Genomic DNA, 21820 nt, shown 5'->3' with positions numbered 1-21820 from the left:
ATGACCCCAGCATCACTTGAAACTCCCACTTGTCAGATGTTATCATCCACCAGTGGTGGTAAGAGCGGCTTATTCTCCCCCCCCACCCTCCACCCCACCGGGGTGTGTCGTGGGTGGGGAATATATGAGTTGTCAGTTTTGTTTGTTTTGGCCTGGTTAGAGCCATGTCTACCCCTTTGGTTGTACCTGGCCGTCGAATGATGGTATCCGTTATCTGGAAAGTTATTGCCCTGTGTCTTTTGACTGTAGGATGGACGGTTAAAACCTCTGTACTTGGATGATCCTCAAAAGGGTCAAGAGGATCTGCGTTCCTTATCCTTGAGTCGATATCTCTAGTTGTATCAATGTCCGTTTTAATTACTTTGAGATGGTCATCAATCCTCTTGCCAAAAAGATAGTGTCCATCAAAGGGCATATCCAGTATTTGAGCTTGGATCCCAAGTTTGTTGCTTTCATCCAGGCTCGTTTTAGGACCGTACCATGGGCCATTTGATAAAAACCGGATTCTGCAACGTCTACCGTTGAATCAATCATATGATCGGATGTAGCTTCACCGTCCGATATGATTGCCTTAGCTTCTTTCTTGTAATTCCAACAGTAGGTGTTTGGATAGCTTAGACATGCAAAGCTAGATTTCATGGTCAAGGTGTGCCGTCTTGGCCAGAGTGTTGGCCGCCCTAATGGTAAGGGAAGCCAACTAGGATACTTTCCTGCCTATAGCTTCCAATTGTCGCCCTTTGTCAGGTGGGGCTGACAAAAGATGACGGGTTAGCCAATTTCTTTCTGGCTGCCACTGTGATTATGGAATCTCGCTTCGTATGCCCCTCTTAGGCATAGTGGCGCTGTTTCCGGGGAATTGTATTTCTTTTCGGGCCACGAGAGGTGTAGATAATATCTTCGCTCCCGAGTCCCATATGGTATCTAAAAGAGGGATAGTGGTGATCGTTCTTCCGCGTGTATCCCTATGTTCATATAAAACTGACTTTTCTTCTGACGTAACTTGCAACATGAAAAGATCTGCCGCCTTGCCGATAATTGTATGGAACGATACCAAAATGTCAGGTTGCAAAGTCTCTCCTGGAGAATCCTTTTTCCTGGGTTTCTCTATTATGTAATCGTCCCATTCGCTTTGTGTGTCAGGGTCGTGAGTAATTTCCCCTTCTTCAGGGTCTAAGACGTCTCTAAAAGGGCCCTCCTTCCAGTCTGAGACCAGAACGGTTGATGGCACTACTGTAGGATCCCTTGTAGGGGAGCATGGTCTTGGTCTAGGCGAAGACCCCGGTGGAGAGACTCTCGTTGGTGAAGTACTGCATGTCCTGCTCCTAGATCTGTGAGGCGGTTCTGGTCAACGCAGCCTTTTCTGAAGTCTGCTCTTGGGAGGAGAGCTTCGCAGTGTGCTATGAGGCAGCAATTTGCCTCTGAGGAGATCTTGCGTCCCTCAGGGTGGAAGAAAAATTGCTCTGTCACTGGCGCCTGTTGAATTCGTCAATTCTTTGCATTGACTCCATGTGTGCTGGGTCGTAAGGATCTGTGGGCTCCTCTGTAGTCGGGTGCTAGGGTGGACTATTCTCCTTAGGGGTGAGAATAGGTTGTTCACGCATGAATTCGGAGTCAAAAGAATATTCCTGAAAATGATGTCTGGCATCTCTGCCATCTCTCTTAAGGGAGACAACTGTGTTACTATTGGTTCCTCGTGAACCTCTGGAGTGTAAGGTGCCATGTCCATTGATTTATCTGTGTTGTCCTCATTGGACGGCGTAAGTGGGAAGTCTGAACGGCGTCTCAGGCTTATCCATCAACGTGGGAGTTGGTAGTTTCGTCAATGGCGCCGATTGCTTCGTCGACGATGACTTAGTCAATGAGGGATGAACCCTTGGCTTGGTCGACGAGTTATGTGGACGAATGAGGTTCCTTCGTTAACAATTGCTTCGTGGATGACGATGAGGACTTCAAAGTCGATAACTAGGTTTGAAGAGTCGTCGTGGACATCTTCAGGTTCGTTGAGTCTGGTCGCCGATGAGCCCTCATCACTGGTGGCCGCTTGTAGACAGCTGTTTCGAGGACGATTACCCCCTCCCTCCCCCCAACTAGTTTTTAGAAAACACCTCCTTACCTTTAGAGGTAGTTTTTTCATCAGAATGTCCCCAGAGCTCAGAAGGTGCAAGGGAAGCCAATCTCCACCTTTCTTTTGCTTTTATGCGATGGGGAAGTGCTCCTTTCCACTGAAGAGGCCCTCCTCTTTGAAGTTTGCTTCGCAGATGGTTTTATAGATGGAACAGGGGCTGATTTGACAGATTCCGCATCAGAAGAGTGGCCCTTAGACTCGAGGTGTAGGAAGTCTCCTGAACCTGCAAGGTTTTGTTAGTGAAGGTCTTGCACATGTTACACTTCTGGATCTCATGAGGGTACAGGCATTAGATGCACTGCTCATGAGGGTCCCTCATATAAACAAGTTTCTTCTTGCATCTGGTGCAGTCCCTGAACAGGGAATGCTTTTGGCAGTTGGTGTATCAGCCATGGTGTGAAGTTTTCTTTCACTCGACGAAAATACAATTTTTTTCTGGACCCAGAAATACACAATCAGTAGTACTTCATTAGGAGATCAAAATAGGATATATTTTGAAAAATAGCTTTAAACAGCTACAAAACAGTTACAAAATCAAAAATCTCAGAGAGCTGGAGGATCCCCTCCGGCTGTGAGACTGCAGTGAAAAATCTGAAGATGGTTGCCTGGTGCGGAGGTTAAGCCCTGCCACCTCAATGGTTAGGGTAATAAAGGACCAAAGTGAGGTGGAGTGACTACACAAGGGAATGCCTACTTGGGCATAATGGACAATCTACATTCATTTTTCCTATGGAAATATTGTATGTTTTTAATTAAAAATAATAACTTGAAATCACTGAGGATTCCCGTTCTGACGATGGAATATTCAAGCATCTGAATCTATGAAAGATCCAATGATGGAGAAGATCTTGATAGTGACAAGCCTGATGTCTGCTGACGCCATGGGCTCTAAGGGTTAGCGTGACCAGTGCCACGTTAATGTCCCATACCCGATGTTGACATTTGATCGGAGGGTATAATCTTGTCAGACTTGCCAAATGCCTTTAAACTACCGGATTGGAGGTGGCGACAGTCTCTGGAGCTCTTGTATGCCCCTATGGCCGCCAGATAAGTCTACCTGCACACCCGAGTGGGCCAGATGTGCTGATAAGGACAGTACACCGTCCAGTGAGCATGTCAGGGGGTCAATCTTGTTGGTCTTGGCCCGGTGACAGAACCTCATTCACTTGATCCTCTATTGACTCCTGGCGGAGTCGCTTCTTGTCCCCTGTATGAGCGACAGATTGTCCTGTGACAAGTGCAAATGCTTCAGAGAGATCTGTTGAGGAACCAAGCTGCCAGGGATAACTTCTGCGGAGTGTGGTGAACCACTGTGCCCCCCTGCTGGAATAGCAAACTGGCTGGTCCCTACGGGAGACGTACCGGGCGGGTCAGACAGAAGTTCCAAGAACCAAGGACATGCCAGCCACCAGGATGAGCCACAGGCCCTGTGGCTCCCTGACCTTGCAGATGATCCTGTGAATCAGCAGAGTGTGGTTTGGGAGGGGGGATGTATTCAAAGCGTTCAACGGAATTTGCAATGCATCCCCCAGCAATCTTCTGCCTTGCCCCAGCCATGACACGAACTGTTCGCAACTAGGTCTCCTCGTTCAACTGCCACTCGTAGTTGTGCATCTCCATCCTGCTGAACCCGTCTGCTTCCAAGTTGGATTCCCCAGAAGATGGACTGTTGACAAGTAAATGCTGTTCGTCAGTGCCCACTCCCAAATGTCGATGGACAGCCTGCAGAGAGGAGGGGACCTGGTACCTCCCTGCTTGTTGATGTAATACATAGAGGTGGAGCTGCCTGTATGCAGACAGACTTGCTGCTGATAATGGGGTAGAACGCGTTGAGAGCCAACCAGATGACCATCTCGAGCCACGATGTGTTCCAGCTGTTCCTGCCGTGACCATATGCCATGGACACTGATTGCCCAGCATAGCCGCCCCCATCCCTCCAGGGATGAGTCAGTGGTAATGGTGATCTCCGGAGAGGGTTGCCTGAATGGTCTGCCCGCTACCAGGTTTGTCTCAGCACTCCACCACTCAAGGTCAAGGTGTAGGTGCTATGGCATGTTGACTAAGGGTGCCTGGGAGCCCTTCTGATTCCAGGAGGCTGAGAAATGCAGCTGAAGCCTCCTCGTTTTGAGTCTCGTGTGTGGCACAGCCAGGAGGCATGCCGCCATTATCCCAACCAGGCGCTGGTACCACCACACCGAGGTCGCTGGTCTGCTGAGAAAAGACCTCATGGCCTTCTTGATCGGTGTGATCTTGTCTGCTGACGGGAAAATCCTCTGCTCTTGTATCCCAAATCAGCCCCACGAAAGTTGAAGACTGGGTGGGGAGTGCTTGCAACTTCTTGAGGTTGATTGAGAGCCCCAGATCGTATAGCATGAGTGTTGAAGCCATGTGACGTACTGCCTCTGTAGACTGCTCGGATAAACCAGTCGTCGATGTATGGATACATGTGGTCATCTTCCACCCTGAGCAGGGCTGCCATCGAGTTCATTCATCTCGTAAACACCGTTGGGGCCGAGTTGAGTCCAAAGGGAAGGACCTTGGACTGAAAATGGAAGCCTATGATCCTGAACCTCTGGAAGGAGCTATGGGGCTCCCAAATGGGGACATGCAGGTAAGTATCCGTCAGATCCATGTGCACATCCAGTCTCCCCCACACAGTCTGCGCAATAAGAGCTGGAGTAACCATCTTGAACATTTGAAGGGGTAGGGCAAAGGTTCAAGGAAGAAAGGTCTCGAATAATTTGAAGGCAAGCGAATATTCGTGAATAGCAGCCCATGCCGCGTTGCGAGGCTTGAAGCTCCTCCACCACCTGACTCGTGATGAGTGAGTGAATTCCCACCAAACGACTTGCTGTCCCAATCCGTGGGAGCGGAGCGGAGGAAAGAGGATATTGAGGTATTGGCAGGCGGAAACATGTGGAGACTACAGAGAGGCTCTATGGGTCCACAAACCTTGCCTGCCATGAACGGCAGTGCAGGGCAAGCCCGCCCCCCACCAGAGACTTTTAGATTTGGATGGCGTTGACACAACTATTTTCCCTCTGAGGCTGGTGCCTGGGAGGGGGGGACTGGAAAAGCCCCTTGTGGGAGGATTTGTTCGGCTTGCGGCTGTGTTGGCTAGGAGACCAGTCTGGCTGTCTCGCGCATCGTGCCTCAAAAACCCGAAGCCACCGAAGGTATGTGCTCTATCCGAGTGCTGGCGACTCTGGCTATAGACCTTGGGGGCTGACTGTCGGGATTGACAAAGATTTAGCTGTCCGAGAGCTATTCTTTTTGTGAAGTTCCTCGTCCGTGGTAGAGTGGAACAAGTCCCCCCCCTCCCCCCACACTCCCCTCAAATGGCAGGTCTAGAATGTGCTCCTGCACATCAGGGTTAAATTTGGTCGCCTTGAGCCAAGCCGCTGTCCTCACATCGTTGGCTATACAGATCTCTCTACCTCCTGTGTTGATGTGAGCCACTGTAGACTGCATGATAATCTTGAGCAACAATTTTGGCCTCTGCCAATCCAGCCTTGAAGCGCATCTGACTCTGCGCTGGGAGCAAGTCCGCAATCTCCCTACACAAGTTCTGATTCACTGCTGCCAGCATATCATCAGTGTTGGCCTGGCGCAGATGAAGTGTGGCATTGGAGTAGATCTTTTTGCCGTATGATTCCAAAAGATTTTCCAATTTACCAAAGAGTGCCGATGTTGGAGCAGCTGACGAGGACTGGCTTGGAGTAGAGGAAGGCCGCAGCATTTAACGGAAGAATACGGTTTGGGGTGCACCAACAGAATGAGGGAGTCACCATCGGCCCGCCCATACTTTGCATACAGCTGTTTATTGGTAGGCTTCATAGAGTGCGGTTTCACCCATCCCTTCTTGGCAAGGGATTCTACATCCTTTTGCAGAGGGATGAGAGTTCTTGTGGCTGGGCGAATGGTGAGCACTTCAGCCAGAACGCCCGCCACAGGTTGCTCAACTTGAGGCTGCAGAATCCCCAGGTTGTCTGCTACAATGCCAGCCTCTCGTGAAAAGGTTTAACTGACGAGGTGCTATCCTGGTGGTCCTCCGCGTCGCCCGCTGTGTCCTGCTGGTCCGGAGCCGACGGAGGCATGCTGGATGCAGGCAGCTGTGGTGTGCTGACTGGCAGTGCCAGGGGCTGCTGCAGAGGCTGTGCCGGAGGCGTAGCCTGCGCGACTGTTGTGAGCACGGGAACCAAGGGTTGAACCGGGACCAGGGTCTGCAACACCACCGGGGCCTTAGGTGGTGCAGAGGGTAGCATGTCCTTGACACCCCCCCGAGAATGGTGCCCATCTCCGGTGACTTCATGAAGGTAAGGCACGTTTCGAAGAACCTTTCCTCGCATGCAGGGGAAAGGCCTGGAGGCGTGGGAGCCGTGCCCTGTGGTTGCCGAGGTCTTGGCGGTCCTTGGTGCACTCCGCTGGGTGCTGCATACCTACCCTGTGCAGGTGTTGTCAGGTCTGATGTGGACAGTTCACCCGAATGTCTAGTCGCACCAAGACGTGCGTTCTCATGCCTCCTCTCCGGAAGGTGGCGGCTATAGGCGAGACGCCATCTTCTTTGTCCTGGTGGCCATTTTGTCACGCCCCACGCCATGTGCCTGCTGTGTGATGTTTGAAGAGCCGGGCCCAGTCTCTGCCTTATTCTTAGAAGCAAAGGTTCGGACCTTCCCTGCACCTCAGGTAACGACCTGGGAGGCGGAGATCCCTCAGCCATGACGCCAGTAGTGCTGCGTGTAGGCACCCCCTCGGGAGGGGTCCCGGTAGTAGAGCAAAGCCCCTCGGGGAGGTCCCCGGTACAAGAGCCTTTCAGCACCTCAGCAGTCGGACCAGGAGAGTCTTGCAACCCCTCAGCCTGTAGGCCGGTAGCTCTGGAAGCCTCAGTCTCCTTGCTGGTTTTAGGACCTGGAAGACCCCTCCCACTCAGACACTTCCCTGGGAAGGAGTCACCCTTGCGTGGTGCGGAGGTAAACAGGGCACCTACCTTGGGCCTGGTCTTCCGCCTCATGCAAGTCTTGAGGTCCTCTGGAGGTGATCTCTTGAACAGCTTCCTCCACCTGGCCAGGCGATTCGAGGGCTTGCGAGGTCAATGCGTCACACCTGGAACAGCTGTCCCAGCCGTGGTTGGAGCCAAGGTACCAGAGGCAGAGCGTGTGGGGATCAGACGTGTGGAAGGAAGCCTTGCAGGCCGGATGCCTGCTAAAACCCACCGTCGTCGACATGCGCCAGGGATGAGAGTGGCACCAGAGGACAGTCTTCTCTAACAATCTAGAAGAAAACGGAGAGAGAAGAAAAAAAAAAGATTTGAGGAAGAGCGCATGGAATTACAAGGCCTCGTACCTAACCCAAGGAGCACTGGTGAAGTGGTCTGTTCCAGTCGACGCGGAAAGAGGACTGAGGAGTGGCACCGGTAGGCAGAGTCAGTGGATCGCATGCTCCCAGGGTCGCACCCCTGCACGCATCCATAAGGGGAAAACAATTTGTTCTGGTGAAAAGGGTTCCGTTTCCCGTCCCGAGGGACACCCATACAGTATGGAGGAAAGCGGAGGGGACATAGGAGTACAATGATTGATTTGCACACATTGGCAGCCAAAACAATGCTCTTCCGTTGAAGTTTTCTGTTAGTCTGTAAAAACGGAAGGGCAAAACAAAAGGTACCGTACTACTGTATACATGGGCAGACATTTCATGATAGAAAATGATAGAAATGTATACAACACACTAGATCATCCACATAATATTTGTAAATATTTATAATAAACAAAAACTAAATATTTCTCCTCAAGTAATAAACAATCATCAGTTTGGGGTACTCTTACCCAACATATGTCAAAGAGGTTGTCGATGGACCAACAAGATCCATACAGATCTCCAATTCCTTTAACTAGGGTCCATTCTGAGTAAGTAATCTTGGCAGCGCTTCAGAACGCAGAAAGGGCTGTAATAAGGCACTTGAATTTACTTTTTACGAATTTATTTACTTCAACATACAGTCCTTATGAACCTAATTTTCAAAACGAAATGTGATGAGATGTGAACCAACTTGATGGTAATTGTTAGGGAGATGTATCATGTTTATGTTTCATCCCCTCTCCTAGTTATACCCCCAGAACTTTTTTGGCTTGACTTCTGGACCTTTTTCGTTCTATCCTGAATGAGTGGAACTTTTTTTCCACTCATTCATATTTGCTCTGACTTTTGGAACTCTGTTCTGTGTTTTACCTTCACTATGGAGACGACTTTCCTCCATATCTTTAAGGCATCTGTGTTTAACTTTTACAACACACAGCTCATTATGGGCAGTGTTGCTGGGAACCCTTTGGGTTCTCCTTTGAGATTCTTTATTTTATCCTGGTTTTGAGGATAGAGGGATCCTTCCTAAAACTTTATACTATGAGAGATTGGCACACACCACCTTATGTGGAGTGCTACGGGGCATCCTAGTATGCTCCTCTCTGCTCCTGTGACTTTTTAGTCATAGACAACCCTCTAGTTATGGCTGGTGGCAGTGGACATCTTCTACCAACTATTGTGCTATTTTTCTTTACTGCAGACTGTATTACAGTCCCGGCTGTGCACAAAAGGATCACATATGTTCTAACATAGTGGCTCCTTTCTTTTTTAGCCATTACTATCATGGTTCTTTGCAAGCCCTTCTACCATTCTGGGAGGAGGATGTCTGTTTTGCCTTTGGCAGGAACCCTTGGGTGTCCCTGCCTAGGCTCCAGTGTGTCTGGGCAGACAGGAAGTGGCGGAGGAGTTTCTCACTCCACTGCCCTTTGCTTGCCTTTATGGAACCAGCGCCCACTGGGGGGTTGGGAGCCCCGAGTGGACAGCCACCAGCCCCTTTCTGTAAACTGCTGAGAGAGATTGCAGAGGAGTGTGGTGAAACTGAACAAAAAATGAGGTTCCTGAGGTGAAAGGCAAGTCAACCACTGGAAACTAGAATAACCGCAGAAGACGACCAGAGATGCCTGCAGAACCTTAGCATCACCGTTAAGTGATCAATGCTGTCCTGACCCAGATTTCTACGTGGCAGAGGAGCTCCGAAGAGGACTCCTTCCCTTTGGCTGGTGGGACCAACTAGCCCTGAGACTAACTGAAATTTGAACCAACTCCTGAGGTGCTGGGACTTTCCATTTGCAGTTCAACATCTTGTCGTGGACCAATCTGCCCAGAACTTTGGTGAGCTCCAGTTTGAACTCTAGAGGAAAGATCCTACTCATCCCATCACCAGAGTGCAGGACTGAAGACCCAAGTAATATTGACCGGGCAATAACTGTCCTTTGTTGGAGCTCCTAGAAAGGCGTCAGAACCACAGATAGGTGTGGGAGACCAAAGAAATCCAAGAGAGGGACCTTTCTTGCAAATCCTTCCTTTCGTCACCAGACCGAGGAATCGGGAATTTGTATTCTAGAGACTAAAGTATACTTTAGAGGAACTTTGCCTTTCCTGCTACTAAATAAGAATTTTTATTCTCCCTCTACACCAACTTTTGGACAGTTAGGGACTGTACTACCAAAGCATTAGAAGCCTTGAAAAGTGACTAGATTGTACATTACTATAGGGTGAATAACCATACTTTTCCTTTCTACAGACAGACGTGTATTTGCTAAATAAATGCAATTACTGTTTATTTGTAAATCTATGAGAGTGCGCGGCAGTACTGATAATACGTTAGAACTGTCATTAGGATCATTCTCTAACAATTGTAACCGCAAGCAACTACAATTGAGCAGTCACCTTTAAAAAGTATTGTGAATAAATTGTGTGTATTAGCTAGTATAAGACAGTATTTACTTGCCTTGTGTATCTACAATAAATCTATATTTTAATAAAACGTCAGTGTATAAAGGTTTCTTTGAACCATTGTATTTACTGGATTCAGTGTACTTTGCTACAGCTCACATCCTCCTCATAAGATAAGCCTAGATGCTCTGACATTCTACCAAAACGTTTGGGTAATACACACTTGTGCTAAGAGTTGGGGACCTGTATAGCAAGGGATAGTTTTACAGTGTGTATGGGAGGACAGGTCTTTAAGACCCCCCTACATTGCCCACCTGCGTGAGACTCATGACTCGTCGACAGCCCCCCATGCAACTGGGCCCGGGAGGCAGGGTGGCTGCGGATCGACACGTGAGCATAACAGTGCAGCATAACAGACACCATTTTATAACATACCAAGACTCCATTTTAAGCACACTGAACCTAGGCCTCAGTAGAACAGCCTGCATACAAACGCTGCAGCTCGGCCCCTACTTAACCACGCACAGAGTCCTGCGCTTCCCCTCCTTCCTCCATGGCAGATACGCTGAAGGCCCGTTCTCACAAGCAACTAGACGCAAACAAGTAATACAACAAACACTATCATTTACCTTCCGCAGTACATCATCGCCCTAGGAATGACTGGGCTTGCAGTGGGGTCTGGGAAAGAACAAAAGTCGTCCCTATCAAGTATACCCCGACCCTGCGCCTATCTCCCCCTCACTTGTGATATATCGTGCTCATGACCCCCAGTCCCACTCTCCCAGATGAAGTGTTAACCATATATGCTAAACTCTCGAGCCTCCCAGTCTTATCCATGCAGCTAAAGGATGTGTGTTAAAAAGTGTTAAAACGGATAATGCAAGTCACTTGTACTAAAGCGAGGTGATCCACGCTCACCCCGGAGACACCTCCATGGTCTAAGGCCCAGTGCACGACCACTCGAAATTCCGCTTTGTACCCACTAATGTTTGCTGCTATTGTAAAAAGGAGTAACAGAAAAGCAATATATAAAATGCTTGTGTATGATGTGATGAAATATGCTGTATCATATGAAAGCCACCCAGGGTATTGAGCCAGTTATTATAATTAAAATGTTAGATTAACATATTGCTTTCTTGCTCCCAAAGTATATAACCTAACCTGACACTACCTCACATTTGTTATATGTTCACCTTCCTCATGAATTGCAAGCATATGACTAACGCTATGTAATGTATGTACCAATGAAAAACCTTCATTGTTATGAACCTAGTAATGTGAGCACATGGAAACGGCAGAAAATGTGTAATTCACCTGATGCCCCAAGCCCTAGCATCTTTCCTCTCTAATAGTATTTGTGCAGCCCAATGAATAGAGACCAGCACAAAGTTGCAAGGCCATCTCCCCCTCAACCCGCGAAGGCCCGCCAGGGCTCGCTGGAGTTTGAGCAGCACAGCCTCACCTCCCCACATTCCTGATGGACCCGCTTCAAATATTTACCTTCCCCATGTCAAAGGCCGCCATACAACCACTGTGTACTGCCATTGCTAGGCCAAATCACTTAAGAGTCACCCGGTCCTAAATCCCGCCTTTAAGGTGCCAGCTATGTGCCCCCTCTGACCTAATGGTATTCCAGTTCACCCCGAATCCAACAGACCACAAAGACAGTTATCCGTCCTTGTGCAAACATCCCCCAGAGTCATCATTTACTACATCTAACCGGGCTAAATGATGAAGGTAGCTTGACCCGTGCCCCCTGATAAGACACCTGAACCCATGAGACTGGACCCTTTGTGAATTAGAACTTTATAATAATGTATGGAGGAAGCCTCGTATCGCATACTGTTTTCCTCTGTCCCCATGTGTTAGAAGTTTTACATAACAACTTGCCATAGACGAGTGTGGTGAATGAGTATGAATGGCCACAAGGGCAAGTTTCTAGAACCAAAGTGGTAAATCTCCGTGGACAGCCAGTGCCCTGAAGCCCCACCCCGATGGGCCCAGCTGACCCAAGCACATCGTGATGCCACCACGTGGCTCCCCGCCAATCATGGAGCACCAAGCTTATGGACTACATAGTAACTAGACGTTGACATCCAATCCCAAAGACTATGTGATGGCGTTTGCAGAGTCCTTTGCATGCCCTATATTGACTTAGATAAAAAACTTTAACTTCACCCGCACTTGGTCGTGGTCTCATTCCCTCCTGGGGTGTGTCCTTTATTGCCTCTCATTGGGTGGGGGGAGATGGGGCTTACTGCCCTATTTGGGAAATGCTTACTTTCAAGAGTCTTACTTCAGGTGGACGTTAGGGGAGTTTCCTAACTGGCAAAAGTAGAGAAGCAATTTTATACATCTGTTCTGTGTGTGTGTTCCATGACTATTTCACTGTGTGTGTTCATTGTGGACCCCTTACAAGCTCACCACCTCTTGAGACTTTGCCTAGACCACTCGCCTTGCTACCTTGAACTGGTTTGGCTACAGCTCGTAGAGTTGTCCCTGTCACAATACTACATTGGCATTCCATAAATTCTGTCAGCCAGCCCACAGTATACAAAATCAGTCCTAACACGGTCCAATCACACTCACCGTTTGATTTGACCATCTCCTTTAGAACGCGAGAACTCACAGTGGGTACCCAGCTCTAATGTACAGGCTTTGGAGACTACTACGGAAAATAAATACTTGTCTATACTGCCCAAGTCTTTTTACATAAACTTCTGGTCCCTACTCCCAGCCAAACAAATAAACCACCATACTATAAATTATTCAACACTGCAGACTGGAGGTGTGGTTTCGAATCAATGACGCTTTGTGTCAAATTGTGTGCTTGTCAAATCGCTTTATTTCACTGTGCTTCAAATTATAATTGCATAATTTAAAGTCAAGCAAATAGAAAACTATACAGAACTCAGTCTAGTACTGTCCAAACTACACACTCTTTCCTAAGGGCCCATTCATACATCATAGACCAAACTGTTCCAAGTATAAAATCCTCAAAATGTTGCTGCTACAATAGAAATAATTTGAAACGAATCCTCCTAGCAACACAAGATCAGAATATAAGGTTCAATTACTCAAAAATAACCTTTGTAACAGAACACACCAGTGAAATCAATTCTTACTTTATAGTTTTCTTAAGTTGCTTCTTCCGGAAAAGCTAGGTAAAGGCACATGAAGCTGTTTACACAGGGTCATCTGGCCAACCAGAGTTACCAATCACTCTTTGTTGTCCTTAACAGTGAGAAGTATTGAAGCTTCCTGGACAGGAAAATTGTAAAAGTATAGAAAGCAAGGGCAGTGGGTTACACTGCCTTTGCCCTAGTCTCTTATTTGCATCTGGGGCCTATAGTTTAAAACACTGAATTCTAATAAGATTTGTGTAGATCGCTCAGGAGTTTTGGCACCACCGAACACTCATGGATTAGACATATTTCCAAAGGTAACTGTGCTAAGGATAGAAGATCAAGCTCAGGATTAAATGGACATGTATTAACTGGTGCACACATTTTAAAGTATTTTTATGAACTATAAATGTCCTATACAAGTCAACATCTTACTGTCGCCCTTCAATTGCCTCAAATTCAACATTTACAAGGACAACTCCAATACCTGGTATTTGCAATTCTCTCACGCCACTCTTCCGACAGAAAGTCTCCTCGCTCCAACTGAAAGAGGAAACATCACTAATCAGAAGTGTTTATTTTCATTTCTTTTTCCAAACTTTGAACAGCATTGCTATTGCTCATCTTGCAGTAAGTTAATTTAAATTATTATAACACAAATCTAATACAGGATGGCTGCGCGGTCAAAAACCCCAAATTACCATGTATGAGAGGTCCCTGTAGGTTTACCCAGAGTAGTCTAGTAACGGTGTCCCTGATTAGTCATAAGCAGAGTCTTCATCAGGGACAAACACGCCCACCCCCAACTCTCCACAGGATTTATCGCCAAAAGGTAAGGATACTCCAAAGCGCCAAAGACACTTGGTTCCATGAGCCCAGTTTGTTGTGTGGTCTACAATAGTGGCAATCTTTATTTTATGTATTGGGTATTTATAATGCGTCTACACAATGTGTTTCAAGACGCAGCAACGCAAGAGTGTGGGCGAACAGAATGCACAAATAAAAACGATCCTACAAGACTTGTTGACATTCGGACCGTGCAAGTGCAGTAAGGAACAAGTTACTTACCTGTAACCGTTCTCCAGCATGGGTCTGGCATGGATTCACATGCTCATGATTATTCCCTGTCGTCAGGCCGGGAATCCTCGGTATAGAAAAAAAATCAGTATCAGTTTCGTTTCTGATCGGTCTTTCTTTGTAGTAACCAATCACTGGTCTCTGGGTCATACTGCCCCCAGCCAATGACTGCCCTCTCCCTAAGCCCCGCCTCTGGCAGCTATCCTCAGATTTGGTAGCACGTAAAGTGGCAGTATGACCAAGTGAAGAGCCCCAGAGGGGTAGGCGGGAGGGTTCGCATGTGAATCCATGTCAGACCCATGCTGGAGAACAACAGTTACAGGTAAGTAACTTGTTCCTTCTCCAGCATGGGGTCTGGCATGGATTCACATGCTCATGAATAAGAGAATACATAGCAGTACACACATGCACAACCACGGGAGGTGGCAACAGGCTCAACATTAAGCAATACAACAACTCAACATTAAGCAACTCTTACCTCCTCACCAGGCTCACCTTAGGCAAACAGGTTGCGCAGCACTGCTTGGCCGACCCTGGACCCTTCCCTGGAGTCCTGATCGACACAGTAGAATCTTGTGAAGGTGTGCGTCGACGTCCACGTCGCAGCCCTGCAGATGTCTAGCAGGGGCACACCAGACAGGAACGCCGTGGTAGCAGCGATCGCTCTGGTCGAATGGGCTCTCGGATGGCCAGGCAGCGGTCGGTTTGCCAACTGGTGACAGTGCATGATGCAGCTGGAGAGCCATCTGGAAATGGAAGTCTTCGAGAGAGTCTTCCCTTGATTCACAGTCCCAAAGTTCACAAACAGCTGTGACATCTTCCGAAAACTCTTTGTGCGGACCACGTAGAACTTGAGCGCTCTAGCTGCATCCAGCGAGTGCAAAGTCCTCTCGGCCAGCGACGAAGGCGACGGGAAGAAAACTGGCAACACCAAGGGCTCGTTGAGGTGGAAGTCCGACGGCACCTTGGGCATAAAGGAGGGGTGCGTCCTCCGCACCACCCTTGTGTCATGAAAAGTCAAGTATGGAGGCTTGCCAGATATGGCCTGGATCTCTCCCACTCGTCGTGCAGAGGTGATGGCCAAGAGGAAAGCTGTCTTCCATGACAGGAACTTCAGAGGAGCCGAATGCATAGGCTCGAATGGGGCCCCCATGAGCCTGGTCAGCACCACATTAAGCTCCCACGCCGGGGCAGGAGCCTTCACCGGCGGGAATGATCGGAATAGTCCCTTCTTGAATTCTTTCACCAGGCGATGAGACCACAAGGACGCCCGTCCCGTAGTCCTGGTATAACGGGAGATTGCCGCCAGATGTATTTTGATGGAGGCGTGAGCCAGTCCAGCTTTGGCCTGCGACAGTAGGTACAGCAGTACCCGAGGGGCCATAATCCGCAGAGGGTTAATCTTCTGTGCACGGCACCAGACAGAGAACCTCTTCCATTTATGGCCGTAGCACTTGAGAGTTGAGGATGCCCTGGCCTTTGCAAGAAACTCTCTGCAGTCAGCCGGGATGTCGTACCCTCCAAACTCTAGTGCTGCAGGAGCCAGGCCTGCAAGTTCAGCGACTACGGGCTGTGGTGAAGAATGGCGCCCCCTTCTCGGGAGAGAAGGTCTGCGTCCGTCGGCAGCTTGACTGGTGTGGACGTTGACAAGTCCAGAAGGTCCGGGAACCAGATCTGTCTCGGCCACGCCGGTACGATGAGGATCATCTTGTACTGGGACCTCTTGAGCTGGTTGATGAGCCAGAGCAGCAACAGCAGCAGAGGGAATGCATAAAGAAATAGGCCGTTCCAAGGGAACAAGAAAGCATCGCCCATGCTCCTCGGCTGGGGGAACCTGCTGGCGAACCTCCGGCACTTGGAATTCGTCGCGAAGAGATCGATTTGGGGTTCGCCCCATCATCGGAAGAGTCGATCCACTTGATCCTGGCGTAGCTCCCACTCGTGGCACGAGCGCAGCTCCCTGCTGAGTGAGTCGGCAATCGTGTTTTTTATCCCTGCCAGATGAAGAGGCACCAGAAACATCCGTTGGGCGACGGCCCAATGCCACAGATCCTGGGCTTCCTTGGATAGGGCCGGGGACCTGGTCCCGCCCTGCTTCCGGATGTAGAACATCGTGGTGGTGTTGTCGGTGAAGATCCTCACCACCTTGCCCTTGAGGGACGGAAGAAAGGACCTGAGGGCCCAGAACACTGCGCGGAGCTCCAAGATGTTGATGTGGAGTGACTTCTCCGGGAGCCAAAGGCCTCTCGCGTGAAGATGTCCGGAGTGCGCTCCCCAACCTTCCAGGGAGGCATCCGTTGTCATCGTCACCTGGTGAGCTGGGATCTAAAAGTCTGTGCCGCCGCCAGATGGGAGCGGGTACCCCACCACCGGATCGCCTGACAGAACGTCTCGTTGAGAGGGATCCTGTCCTCGAAGCTGCCCGTCGACTGGACCCAGCGTGCGTCGAGGACATCATCCCGAGGAGGGACTTCATAGATCTTACCCTGGCCATGTCCGTGGCCAGCAGACGCTGCACCTTGCCCAGAATGGTCCTGGTCCTTTCCTCCGACGGCGAGACCAGCAGCGCCACTGTGTCGAGCTTGGCTCCCAGAAACAGGGCGACTTGCGACGGAACCAGGTGGGGTTTTGGAAAGTTGGAGAATCCCAGGTCCGTGAGCAGCTGGACGGTCTTCGCAGTGTGCTCCACGGCGAGTTCCCTCGTCCTTGCCCGGATGAGCCAGTCGTCCAGGTAGGGGTAGACGTGGATCCCCTGTAGGCGCAGCCGCGCCGCCACCGGTGCGAGGAACTTTGTGAACACCCTGGGTGCCGACTTCAATCCGAACGGGAGGGCCTTGAACTGGTAGTGCCGCCCTTGGACCACAAACCTGAGGAACTTTCGGTGTCTTTTTAGAATGGGGATGTGGAAGTACGCATCCTCCCGTCCAACGACAACAGGAAATCGCCCTCCTCCAGCTGTCCCAGCACGTGCTGGAGGGTGGCCATACGGAACTTCTGCGCCTTGATGTAATTGTTGAGTCGTCGTAGGTCCAGGATGGGGCGCCATCCTCCTGTATTTTTTACGAGGAAGTACCTTGAGTAAACTCCGGAGCCCCGAAGCCTCTTTGGGACGAGCTCGATGGCACCCTTCTTGAGCATCGCCCTTACTTCCAACAGTAGTTGAGGGACGTGATTTTCCTTCCTGGCCACGGGTGGAACGCGAGGGCACTTCTTATGAAACTCAAGGGCGTGCCCTTGGGCCAGGGCGTCCAGCACCCAGCGGTCGGTGGAGATGGACTCCCACACGCTGACTAACCTCGCCAGCAGGCCTCCCACCGGGGTGCTTCGGCGGGGCCCGACCCCATGGTCGGTTCAATCTTGTTTGGAGGCCGCCTTGCCTCCTTGACCTCCCTGTCGACGACGACAGGCACCACCTTACTTGCGCGTCCCCTGTAGGCTTCCTGGGACGAAGATCTTGCCGCTTGGCGGTAAGTGGAGGAGCCACTGCCGGATCCCTTGGGAGGCACCTTGTCTGCCTCCGGGGCTCCGAAAGGACGGCCGTCGTCGTTGGAGCACTCCCAGTGCCCGGGCAGTCTGTGTCCGTCTTGATGGCCTGAAGGGACTCAACAACCACCTTCACAAACAGGTTGTTCCCGTCGAAGGGCATGTCCAAAACCTTTGTTTGTACGTCCTGGCGGAAATCTGTGGCCTTGAGCCATCCTCGTCGTCTCAAGCAAACGCTGTTGCCCAACTGACGGAAACCGGTGTCGGGGATGTCCGTTGGCACCGTGATGGCGTGGTCCGAAGCAATCTCCCCCTCCTGTAGGATTTCAAGGGCCTCAGACTTCCTTCCGGACGCCAAAAGGGCTAACAGAGGGGCGATTTTGAACCACAACTCCCTGTCGTAGCGGGCTACGATAGCCAGGGCGTTGGCCGCCTTGATAGTCGTCGCTGCGGATGAGATGATCCGTTGTCCCATCGTGTCCAACTTCCTGCCCTCGCCGTCCAGCGGGGAAGTTGATGTCGAGGCCGATGCCCCCCCAGCTTTCTTCTTTGCCGCCGCCGAGACGACCGAATCCGGGGTAGGTTGTGCCTGAAGGCACAAGGGGGCAGCGTCGGGGACCCGGTACTTCTTCTCGTACCGGTCCCTCTTTGCCGGCGGCGTGGCAGGGTTCTTGAGGAGGGCGAGCCCCTCATCCCAGATGTCATCAAGAAGCTGTACGGCGAGGACCGTCTTCCTTTTAGCCTCGCGCCGTTGGTAAAGGAACCCTTCTTTCTTTTCTTCTGGAAAAGCTCGGATGCCCTGGAAATCATGGCATGAAAGGATCCAATCTCGTCGAGCAGGGACGCCCGAGCAGGGGGCGACGGGGGACACGTCCCGTCGTCGCCTATGGCGTCATCTGTACCTGTCGTAGCCGTGTCCGTGCCTGTATTATCCCCATGGGTAGTAGACCGGGGGGGGGGGGGGGCAGAGCAGGCCGCAGAGGTGGGAGAGGTGGCGTAGGATGCGTCGTCGTCCTCTTATGCGGTGGACTCGCCGAAGGTCCTGACTCCGGTTCCCCTGTCGGGTCTGGCTCAGGTACCTCCGTCGGGGGAAGGGGCACCCTTGTCCTTATCGCCGAGCATAAGGACTGAATCGCTGACAAAATGGCCGCCGAAGTGTCCTGCGGCGCCGGAAACGACGGGCGCGAGGGCTCTTGAGGAGGCTTGTCGGCGACACCGTCGCTCTCGTCATCGCCCTCGTCGGGATTCCTCCCAATGGGCTGGGCCTCTTCCTCGACTTCGATGAGCTCTTCTTTAGAGGTCGTGTCCGTATCCACGATGGCCACCAGCCCCTCCCCCACATTTTCCAACGAGGACTTCGTGGGGGTCTTCTCAATGGGCCTGAAAGACAACTCCCTCCGCGGTGGCAGGGAGACTCTGGGTCCTGAGGGCGCCTCCACTGGTGTAGCCTCCACAGGCTGAGCCAGGGCCGCGGCGTCATCCTCAATCGAGGTCTTAGCAGGGTGAATTAAGGCCATCGCCACCTTCTGGACGCCTGGGGCCTTCACCTTGGGGGAGGGGGGGGTCCGAGCCTCACTCCCCCTCTGCCGGCATCTTCGAGATCGACCGGGGCCTCTCCAGAAGCTTCGCCGGGTTCTCGGACTTCCTCTTACCCGAGCCAGAGCGTTGGCTCGTGGTTGATGGTGGCGGGGAGGGTGCGCCCTACCTGGCAGCCAAGGAGCCCGACCGCTCGGCGCGCCCGGTGCCCGCGGACTCGCGGTGCTTAGCCTTTTGTTGGGCGCCCTCACAGGACTTAGAAGACCGCTCGGACTTCTTTTTCTTCTTCTCGCCCGACGGGCTTTTCCCTTCCAGCCATTTGGCGAGACGGAGGTGGCGATCCTTCATGGTCCGCTCCGACATGGTCCCACAAAACGCACAGTCCTTCTCCGTGTGCGTCTTGTCCTCATGGAGACAGAGTCATAACAAATGCTCGTCCTACTTTAAAACATTCTGAAGCTGGCATCCAGGGCAGGTCCTGAACAGCTTCCCGGGCGTCGAGCTTCCTTTCTCCTGGGCCATGTCCAGGGTAGGCCTCGGAACTTCTGGAATCCTCCAAAAGCGTAACTCGACAAAAACTTCACCCTTGAGGGGCGTAGAAAACTCCGAAACGGATCCCCGTTGATCGGATGTAGAAACGGTGGAGCTTGACGCGCTATTTAACTGAAAAATGAGAAAAATCTCCCGAAAAAGCACGGAAACCAAGCAAAAGCTTGAGAGCTACAGCACGAGGACTCCCAACACTTGAACGTGCGGTAAAAATCTGAGGGTGGCTACCAGAGGCGGGGCTTAGGGAGAGGGCAGTCATTGGCTGGGGGCAGTATGACCCAGAGACCAGTGATTGGTTACTACTAAGAAAGACAGATCAGAAACGAAACTGATAGTGATTTTTTTCTATACCGAGGATTCCCGGCCTGACGACGGGGAATATTCATGAGCATGTGAATCCATGCCAGACCCCATGCTGGAGAAAGAGAAGTGCAGGGCAGAGTGTTGGGGTTGAGGGGTAGTACTGGTCTGGGCAATTAGGACAGTTTTTCTGAAGTCTAACTAAGGGCTTAGTTAAACCATTCAACAGAGTACAAGACTCCACTCTTCGTATAAGGCTGTACCACCCGAATATATGGTAGCAGACAGAGCAGCCAGGCTCATTTTAGGAGGGAGAGAGGGCTGTAGGCAGGCACAAAGAACTGTTAGTATACCAAGTGTTTAACAGAAACACTGACAACCATACGTATTATAAAAAAAAAAAGGTTCATTAAGTGCCACGGGCGAGGTAGCTTGTCCTTCTTGGCACTCTGTTTTGAGCGATCCCTGCAAAGCAGAGTGGGCGAGACTGGGGCTGGATTGTTGGTGGGGTGGGTTGGAATGGGCCATCTGGGCAGATATGTCGGTGGGCTGGGACACAATTGCAGGGTCAGGCCACAAATTGCCCCCCATGCCAGCATAATATTGCTGTTTCCCTGGGAGCGGATCCCTCCCATGTGGGTTGTCCGCTGCAAGCCCAGGCTCCACCTCTGGCTGTGCTACGTTACAGATGTCACCTCTGGGGAGGAATGGGGATCCTGCTGGGGCTCCCTGGAGCTGCTGCTGTGCTTAGTGGATGGTACACCCACATGGTACATGGATGTCCAAGTCCAGGGACATCACTTCCAACTTCTGGAGTTGCGGCTAGGCTGCATTACAGCTTTTCCCTTCAGGAAGGTATTGGCACACTGCCGAGACTCCTTGGTGGGGAGAAGCTGTAACGCAGGGCAGCCAGGGCTCCAGCAAAGTCGGCGGGGATATCCCTGGCCTTGGGCACCCTTCTCTCATGTGGGTCTTTGCCGGAGGTTCTGGGTAATAAATTCTGGGCCGATTTGTGCAAGTCAGACCTCTGGATTCCCACGGGTGTCCTCTTTTGGGAAATGAATGGGGTTCCCTGTTTTCCTTGCTGGCTTCGACACCCTAGGCCCAAATCTGTAGGTTGCAAGCTTGAACAAAATGGTCTGTGCCAAAAGGCTTGGGGTTACCAGTGGGTTACCCTTTTCCTTATGCGCCCCCGGTAGGTGCACCCACACATGTCAGGTACTGTTTCCATCGGGACACGTGTGGGGACGTGGGAAGGTAGGCCATGTATTGTTGGCGGTGTGTTTGGTGGGTGGCCAGAGCAAAATGTCTGAGAATTGTCTTCATTTCCAGCCAATTTCAGAGACATTTCCCTGTGTCCACTCACAGAAACACGTCGCCAACAACAGATGTCCTACCTTCTCGCGTTCCCACAGGTGTCCCGACGAAAACGGTGCCTCACATGTGTGGGTGCACCTACCGAGGGCGTAAAAGGAAAAGGGTAACCCACTGGTAACAAAAGGGTTTGGGGAGATAACCTACAGATTTGGGCCTAGGGTTTCCAAGCCACCAAGGAAAACTGGGAACCCCATGCATTTCTAAAAAGAGGGCACCAGTGGGAATCGACAGAGGTCCAACTTGCGCAAAGCAGACCAGAATGTTTTACCCCGAACTCCGATAAAAAGTGAAAAATGTGGGTTTTTTGGCACATTTCAGACTTTGCCGAGGCTTCCGGTTAATAAATTCTGGGCCGATTTGCGCAGGTCATACCTCTGCGGATTCCCACAGGTGTCCTCTTTTCGGAAATGCATGGGGTTCCCCGTTTTCCTTGGTGGCTTGGACACCCGAAGGCCAAATCTGTATGCTGTGCACTTCGAGAAAATTCATCAAATTC

At 51.0% G+C, this 21820-nt stretch overlaps 1 protein-coding gene across 3 annotated transcripts in view; it reads right to left on the bottom strand.

Moving 5' to 3' along the window:
• Window positions 1-21820, bottom strand: part of DOT1L (DOT1 like histone lysine methyltransferase) — a 1510259-nt gene that overhangs the window by 1221518 nt on the left and 266921 nt on the right. For all 3 annotated transcript variants that reach the window (XM_069649513.1, XM_069649515.1, XM_069649514.1), the window contains one exon: window positions 13490-13545. In XM_069649513.1, the coding sequence (XP_069505614.1) occupies window positions 13490-13545 (56 nt within the window). The remainder of the gene's footprint in view (window positions 1-13489; window positions 13546-21820) is intronic.

The sequence above is a fragment of the Ambystoma mexicanum genome, chromosome 1p, assembly GCF_040938575.1.
Source record: "Ambystoma mexicanum isolate Mex_15411 chromosome 1p, UKY_AmexF1_1, whole genome shotgun sequence".
Lineage (NCBI taxonomy): Eukaryota > Metazoa > Chordata > Amphibia > Caudata > Ambystomatidae > Ambystoma > Ambystoma mexicanum.
Note: the sequence above shows the minus strand (reverse complement) of the source record. Positions and strands in the feature narration are given on the sequence as shown.